Source organism: Rhodnius prolixus, unplaced genomic scaffold (assembly GCF_049639745.1).
Source record: "Rhodnius prolixus isolate KJV_2025 unplaced genomic scaffold, Rpr scaffold_7, whole genome shotgun sequence".
Taxonomy (NCBI): Eukaryota; Metazoa; Arthropoda; class Insecta; order Hemiptera; family Reduviidae; genus Rhodnius; species Rhodnius prolixus.
Window position 1 is genome coordinate 14,274,304 of NW_027411582.1, and position 8,983 is coordinate 14,283,286.

Below are 8,983 nucleotides of genomic sequence, written 5' to 3' on the forward strand. Positions count from 1 at the left end.
AATAATAGAGTACAATAGGTAGGTGCCTGCCTAAAACCGCTACAAAAATGATTGTACATTATAGTTACCGACCGAGCAATTGTTTGAGCATTCCGTCATAAATGTTGGAAAAAGAAGTAAACTCTCTTAACTTGAACAATCCACATCCAATTCTACTCAATAAGTTTTATTCAGACCAAAGAATCCATGAGCGCCATGAATCCATAAGGAACCCTAACATCAAACATCTTCCATTCTGCCCGGAGAATATCTGAATCTAAGAACCCTACTGGCACCGTAATGACCATTAGAGTTCTACTCTACTTTAATTTTTTAAAAAAAGAGACACCATCTGTTTCAAATGCTTCAAACAGTTCAATGCAAAGACATGGATATTCTTAAAGGAGCAAGCATGAAAAAGTCAAATATCTTCACTGAATTGTTCATCGAGAAAGTGAATCTATTTTGCAGTATCAAGAAAAAAAAATTCAGTTAACTGCAGTTGTAGTAAAATATAAGTGTCACTAGTTGACAGTAGCAAATACAAGTTTAACGGTTATTGATTAACTTAACTACAAATTAATGGTGGCAGTGATTTTCAATATGGCGGTTGTAAAAGAGAATTTAATTGTGAAAAATGTTATTAGAAGCACTAGATAAACTTAAGCCTTAAGATTACTTGATTTTTGTGAAAACCTAAGATTAACGTGGAAAATATTGGTAATACTGAAGTCTGGACTTCGAAGCGTACAGACGATTACCCAGATTTAAGTACAGACTATCCTTTTTCTTTTTTTACGAAATTAACTCAGAAAAAAACGCAAAATTTGTATTTATTTTATAACAATCCTAACCATCGTTTCTTTACGAACAATTATACTTTGCTTTGTAGAACTATTAAAGTTCTAAAATCATTTATTAAATTCATCAAAAATGTGAAAACAACTTTCGTCATAACTATTTCTCCAAACTATTTAAAAAAATAAATCATAATAATTACGGACGATATTCTTTCTAAAAAGTTAAAAATAAACTAAAATAATTAATTTAATTAAAACTTTATTCCGAGTAATTTTATTTCAATTACTTAGAAAAGCGTTTCAAGCCTTAAAATGTTTTATGCTTGTTCTAAGTTTTATAATTTATAGTGTATACTTAATGTTATACGTTAAATGATCTTATCAAAAATGTAAAACTGACAATTTCCCGATGAATTTTATTTCTGAATTTAAGTTCCCTTTTAAAATATAAAGCTTTAAGAACCTCCAAGTGGAGGAAAAACTTGCTTAGAGATTTGTTAGGGCTTCCGAAAAAGAAAAGTAGTTAGTTGGTAAATATATTTACATCTAGTGGTTCAACAACGATGAATCATCAGTGCATTGGAATCAAAAGAGCTGTGAAAATAAGGGCAGAACGATTTTTCAAAATAGAGAAGATAAAATACGAAAAATCTTCAGATCTGTAACAATTCAGTTGAATTAGTTACATAAGTCACAATGTTGGTGGTAATTGTCCAATATTTGAATGGATTTTTTGCTTCAATTTATTGCGTAAAGAAAAATTTAAGAGCAAAAATTGTTTCCGCTTATAACTTGAACGGAAGTTGGACGTAAAGTTAGAGAAACACCAATTCACAGCTAATTATTCTATAAAAACTGAAATCGGAGATTTACCGACAGATTGGCTATTTAACTCTCTTAGTTATGGCGTAAATTTAGAGTTTTTTTGGTTAATCGTATACTCGATCTCAGTACCAAGAGAGAAACACAGGTTTCTTTGGTCTTAAAACGCTCCTAAGGAACTATTGAATAGTTTGCTTTTTCACTCTCTCTAGGGTAGTTTTCACTCTCTATAAAGTTTCAAAACTATTTTGAAGCTCCAAAATTAATTAATTTTGGGTGTTAAACAAAGAAACGTGAAATCAAGAAACAATAAAATAAAATAATACGTAACAGATTTATGGTTTTAGTTTTCAGTTTAATAATAATAATACGTAAATATCTGCTTCAAATTAAAAATAAAATAATTAGCGAAATTTGGCGATCTCTAGAGATTTGATACAAATTAATATTTTCTGCTCCTGAGAAATAATTACAAAAAATAAATACAATTTAATATAATAAATAAAATAATTAATGCATTTTTATATTATGTGCTTTTCATTTTTGTTTGATTGTTCAAATTTTGTTTATTTGAGCTCACCCTTGGAAATGCCGAAGTAACTGCAACAGCCATTGCAAGAATAGTCAACGACAGCATGTTGATCATCGGATGGTTGTTTGCGGTTGTCTGTCTCTCTCTCTCTCAAATTGTTGCTTGAAAACGAAATTTGGATTGAGTATATATACGTTGGAGAAAAGAGGGGGGATGTTTGATTCGCTCCTCGATGATGGTAGAAATATGGGGACCAATGAAATGTCCGAGACGCTAACAGAGACGCAGCGATAGTGAGCCTGCCGGAAGGTTTACCATCGCTTATATACTCGTGTATCTGCCACCCCCGCAGCTACTACAATAAGTTCGCCGCCCCCATCTAACCCTTCTAACAACCCATTTCAACCCATCTCCCACTTCTACCATGCCTACTCTAACAGATAAACTTCCCCTACATCATCCTAACATAATGTCAAACTGATATACCACAATAGGATTTTTCTTTTAATTTTTTTTAAATAAATTTTCATACAGTTAAAAATATTTCAAATAAATTGGTTCGTCCATTTGTTATTTTTTGGAATCCAATATTATATTTAGAATTTTTACAAATTGATTTGTATTAGTAAATAATTTGCGAAAATTATTGCATCTTTTCAAATTTAAATAGTTTTATTATCTAATAATTTGTTTATGATCTAACTGCGGAGTTAATAACAAACAAAAAGATCACCGAACTGCACAAAATATAATTTGCAGATTCAACAGTTTGCGTTTGTTTTCGTCTTTATATCTATTTATTTTTAGTATAAAGTATTCGAACTGCGTTATAATGTGTGAATAATTAGATAAATCAAAAGTTTCATATTAGAATTGTTAGTCACTTTTCATTTAAAAGCAGCCATTACTTTAGAACTCAAGTTATTTCCTGGTTCAGTTGCCACAACCTCTGAATACCAAAAAAAAAACATACTTTACCCTTTTTTCAACAAGATGTCGCAACTGTCGTTCAATGATTAAACCTTTGGTCAGGTTATTTTGCCAGGAGAGACCCTGCAATATACAGGTGATAATAACAACTCATCCAGGTTTCCCACGATTAAAATTGTCAGGTAGGGCAGTTGTATAAAAACACCCAACTTTGATAATTTTTTTCTCTTTTTCTATAAAAGATAAAATTCCCAAATTTTCTTTATAATATAGGTTAAATCCTCCTTTATATCTGTAATTTTTTTTTGCAACAACCCAGATCTAATGGATAGTAAGTTGAAAATAGAAGTCGCCAGTTATGGGTAATCCACTCTTGTGAAGCCAACTCACCGCTTCACTTCGTTTCTCTCAATAAATAATTTGAAGAAATCTCTTCCAAAAGATACGGTTTATTGTTCGGTCAACACTTAATAACAAAGCAGGTTCTCCACAAAGCCCTACATAGAGCAGGAAATCGTCAGTTTCTAGAAAAAACTTACGCTACCACTCCTAAAGCTACTACAAGATGTGCTGAGAATTATCTCCCATAAATTAAAAAACCACAATTTTCAAAACTAGTGCCTACAGCAGCGTACGGATAAGAAGAAAAAGAAAAATGAAAGAACTAAACATTTTTGTGTAAATATTAAATAAAAATAAATAGAACTACAATATTCATCAAAGATTTTAAGATAAAAGTTCGTTTAACGAAACCATACCATTTGCAGAACAATCTAAATATGTATTATTATACGTACATCAGTGGTAAAGTATAAATACTACTTGTAGGAGAATTAAAATTCTTAGATAGTGCCAGCAAAATAAGCTTTTGTTTCCTCAGTTATAGTAACACAACGGTTAGATTTCCTAATTAAATTACTTTAGGAGTAAAGGAAGGGAGAACCATATGACTTTCATGGCTAACGTCACTGTTGTGTTCTGTGAACTTCCACCTAAAAGAGTTAAAAATAAAACTTGTGGTTTCCCAATTTTATTTTTTTTCTGTGATGTAAAAAATTGCAGTTTAAAATTAAATGAACAACAATTGGAGCTTCAGTGCATGTTTTTATTTAAATATACCTGACGCTACTTTGATCTATTGTTTAATATTTCATGTGTTTCATTTTAGTTTATTTGTCGTTTGCATCAAGTATGATCTTTTACATTGTTGACTATTAATACTAACTTATCGTAATCACGTAGCAAATATTCACACATCTTAGAAAACCAGGGCAAATTTAGGATTACAAAATAGGTAAGATAATAAAACACAATTCTTATTATCATATCTCCTTAACAAAAACTTACAGTTTAAAAAGTTAAGTATAAGGGTTGATTAAACGCCAAAAGGTACACAAATCAGCAAGTACCCAACATTTCATTAATACTTCATTGATATTATTTAAGTAATTTTACCGCATTAATTTTCATTAATATTTTTTAAGAATTTATTAGATGTCACATACCCTTATGCTGGCCATTTTCATCTACAAAATATTTGTTCAAGTAGCACACCATTTAACTTAGATTGACTGTAATATCTATTTATCTATAATAATCAAACTATTAATCACTGGTGAAAAAGAAAACGTTATAAAAAATAAAAAAATATGAGGCTAAAAAATTCATAAACTTTTTTAAAAATTGCTTACACCAACATACATCAATGATTTTATTTATTTTTATTTTTAAATAAAAATCGTCGGTTTAAGTTCATTCTGCGATTAAAGTAATTGTTATTGTATGAAGTAGTCAAACGTTTATAATAATAGGTAATAATTATCTGGCTTTATCGCAAATAATATAGTTTTCTTCAATTCCATTCTCAATCTAGGTGTTTTTCCCACAATGTTGTGTATATGTAATATAAAATAAATAAGATATGCATATTTTTAGGACAGCTAATTATTCCAGTATTTTACCATAAGTAAAATTAGGGGAACTAAATTAAATTACAATTGAGAAATGAATAAATAATGTTGAATAATCTACTTGTTATTAACTGTGTGTTATTTGTCCTCACGAATATTTCGGTAAGACGAATTCAAGACTGAAATATTGCTTTAAATCCTCCGTGATTCAAATTTAAACAGTAGCCGACTCTAAATTTGTCTTTTTCTAATTTAACATGCATGTATATGTGACAACTTCAGAATCAGAAGAATAATTTGGAATAGAGTTAAAATAAAGTACCTATTTATACGAAGATATAATATACATTTTATCACAATTATAACTATTATGAATGAACTGGCCAGCATAAGGGTATGTGACATCTAATAAATTCTTAAAAAATATTAATGAAAATTAATGCGGTAAAATTACTTAAATAATATCAATGAAGTATTAATGAAATGTTGGGTACTTGCTGATTTGTGTACCTTTTGGCGTTTAATCAACCCTTATACTTAACTTTTTAAACTGTAAGTTTTTGTTAAGGAGATTTTTGTACCTTTTGGACAGATTTTCCTTTTTGTCTATTAGCAAAGTTACATATCTGCTTTACAGATTGGATTTTTTTAAAATTTGGAATAAGCTATTCTATCATTATAACCTGATAAGGTGTTAAATCGGAAGCGTAACTACCACTGGAGAGATCTTTTTAAAGAATGGTTATAGTTGCGGTCCCCAAACCATCCTCAATAACAATTTTTTTGAGAAAGCCTTTTTATATAAAATAGGAAGGTATTTGTACGTAAATAGCAAAATTAAACTGCGATTTCAGTACTTCCTTTTAAGAGGAGCAAGAAAAATAAACTGCGATTACAGTACTTCTTTCTAAAAGGCAAAGATTTTGAATCGAACGACAATTCATTGATGTAAATCGGTTCACTCATTGATAATTTTAACGATTGCAGTACTTCCTCTTAGTAGGTGTAAGAGCATGATGGCACTTCACAGCCACGTAGAGGAGCTTTAATCACTTCTTCGTGCTAAATTTTATCAAAATCGGGTTAAGCTTTGTAGAAATATTGGTAATAATAGTTTTAGAAAGGGCCTTATTTGGGTGGGGCAAACTCCCCTCCTTATGAGGCATAGCGTCGAGACTTTTAAAGTACAAATCTGTACAAAATTTCGATTCGATTGACACTCCATTCATGAAAATCGGTTCACATGTCGATAATTTGAAACGATTGCTATACTTCCCCTTAACAAGTGTAAGAGCAGATCGTCGCTTTATTGTTAGGTAGGGGAGCCCTAACCCTATCATCCTACCAAATTTTATCAAAATAGGGCCAAGATTTACAGAGTAATTAGTAATAATAATTTTGGAGGGGGCCTTACATAAAGGAGGCTAACTCCTCTCCCATTCGATGTACAGGGCCGAGACCCCCAAAAGGCACATCTACATAAAGTTCCGAATCGAATGACACCTCATTCATGAAAATCGGTTCACGCGTTTAGGCGCTACGTTGTTTACAAAAAAGGTAACAACAAGAACAACAACAAGAAGAAGAACAAGAACAAGAACATTTTTTGAAAAAGCCGTTTTTGCTCATTTTCGGCAACTTTTTTCTCGAAACCTATTAGATCTGGGTGGTTGCAAAAAAATTATAGTTTTAAAGGAGAATTTGGAGTAAGATTTAAAGAAAATTTGGGAATTTTATTTTTTATAGAAAAATAGAAAAAAATTGTCAAAGTTGGGTGTTTTTCAACGTTACACTTTTTCGTGCAGTTTTTGATGGTCAACCCTTATACAACTGTCCTACCGGACAGTTTTAATTAATTTTATTGCGAGGCCAGCAATTATTTTTATTATGTCATCATTTCTCGCAGTTTTTGCGATGTTATTTCAGAATGTTACTTCAGAATCTTTGATAAAATATCTCTGGTAGAAAGTTTGATAATTATTACTATCTCATGTTTATCTACCACTATAACAGAAACAGATCTACAGGTGTAGGGTGGATATGTTCTCTGCAACCTCTTGTCAGTAGGCCACGTTTTTGCTCTTCTACCGATATTTTTAATGTACTCTCTTTAAAAATGTACTTTAATGTACTTTAAAAAAAATCTGGCTCAAAAATAATAAATAATTTTTATAACTGTGTCATCGTGCTTGATGTTTTATGTGAATATGAAGTGGGTAGATATTTAATTTATTTATTACAATTTTTACTTAATTTTCTTTCAATCATTTTAAATGTTTAGTTCTTTCATTTAATTTTCCTTTTCTATTTATCCAATGCGTACGCTGATGAAATAAAGATTTGCATCGCTATACGTTCCAGTAAAGAGTATATTGCTGCAACAGTTGCCGGCGATTTTCAGTAGCTGTTTCACCTTCATACATCTTACATCGTTGCAAAGAGGGCAGTCATACTAGTTGGTGTTTCTGTTTACTGTACGGATGCGCTTAGCAGACATGAAAGAACCATCACGAGTGATAGAGTTGTCTGTTGCGAATTTATATCGTCCGAGAGCTAGCACTTTGGTCAGGAATGTCGAGAAGCAAAAATAATCACAGAAGGTGATGTACTTTTTTTATAAAAATTACAATGATAATTTTTATAATTATGTAGAGATTTTACGTATGTATTTGCAAAACTTAAGCTTCTTAGGAAGTTCAAACTTTATATTACTTTCGTTTACTTCCTTGTATCTGAGTCAATAATCTTGAAATGAAAATCTCTGCGCCGGTAATTTTCATTCACATAAAAGAAAATTATATTTTTTAAGGTTTTTCATGAAAATGAATCCAGAAATAGTACACAATTGTAGACCTACAACTTTCATTTATGGCATTGGAATTGAAATTAAATATTAAGATGGAAATTGAAAGGAAATTGTTGTGTTCAACTACTAAAATTTGATTGAATCTAATTTATGAATAATCTCAAGTTTCAGGTATATTTTAGAAGGAATAATTAGATTAGGACTGCATATCAACAATCAAGTTTTGCTCATTCATTGAATTGCAATCCATGCACAAATCAAGATATGATTAAAGGTGACAATCCTTTAAAAAAAAAAGGCAAGTAAACAAAAATTAGAGATAATAAAAACAAAACTTTCTTGGTTACTTTATCAGCGTGCTCATGAATTACAAATATACTTTTGTAACATGAATGTTAAACTCATGTATAAAAAACGAACTGTTACACTATTTGTAAAAGTAGGTTGTAAAAATAAAGACCTCACATTTATATAAAACATATTTAACATACAGAGTATGTTATACAGAGACAATGGAGGCGAGGTATGCTTGAGTCAATAAGACGTTTTGCTGGTGATCCCTGTGAAGGTGGAAGCTAACCTAGATCGGTGTTAGCAGCAACTTGCAAGTGTTCTTCTCCTGTAATGGTTTCTGTAGAAGAGGGTGTAAAATCGCATCATTGTCTGCTGGTAGCTGAAAACTGTTTCTCCGTACATCTCAAGTTAACACCACATCAAAGGAATAACCATTCTCTTTCAGATAAGTATTTATTACCAATTATTGAATATCAGTAGCATTGTTGAACTTAAATGTAATACTTCAGCGCAATGTACCATTATATTACCAATATTTTTCTCTCGTAGAAAATTGTGAAGCACAAATTTATAGAATAATAAGACCTTTTTCTAATATGTGTTGAATTATTTTCTTTAATTTTAGCTCAATATTTATAGAGAGGTAAACTCAAAACTTCAGTAATGATTGTTTATCCGTGATATTTGTTTTTTAATAAATTTTTTAACTAAAAATAATCAAGTTTACTTAGTTCATTTTTCAGGAAATATGCAAAGAAAGTGGATACCATTTTCAGGAAAATTCTGACACGATCACTGAGTTGCAACAGTCACCGACTGCTTAGTCCAAAAATCCTATGACTTTGAGTGTCTTTTTAGACTGAAGTTTTTATTTATTTATTTTGTTAAAAGTGTAGGGTGCATAAACCTC

General features: G+C 30.6%; 1 protein-coding gene across 2 annotated transcripts in view; it reads right to left on the reverse strand.

Moving 5' to 3' along the window:
- Window positions 1-2,465, reverse strand: part of LOC141447027 (uncharacterized) — a 115,627-nt gene extending 113,162 nt beyond the window's left edge. The window contains exon 1 of one of the 2 annotated variants that reach the window (XM_074114168.1): window positions 2,182-2,465. In XM_074114168.1, coding sequence (XP_073970269.1) covers window positions 2,182-2,247 — 66 coding nt within the window. In that variant the 5' untranslated portion in view covers window positions 2,248-2,465. The remainder of the gene's footprint in view (window positions 1-2,181) is intronic. The other variant, XM_074114167.1, reaches the window with a different exon arrangement.
- Between the last annotated feature and the right edge of the window lie 6,518 nt (window positions 2,466-8,983).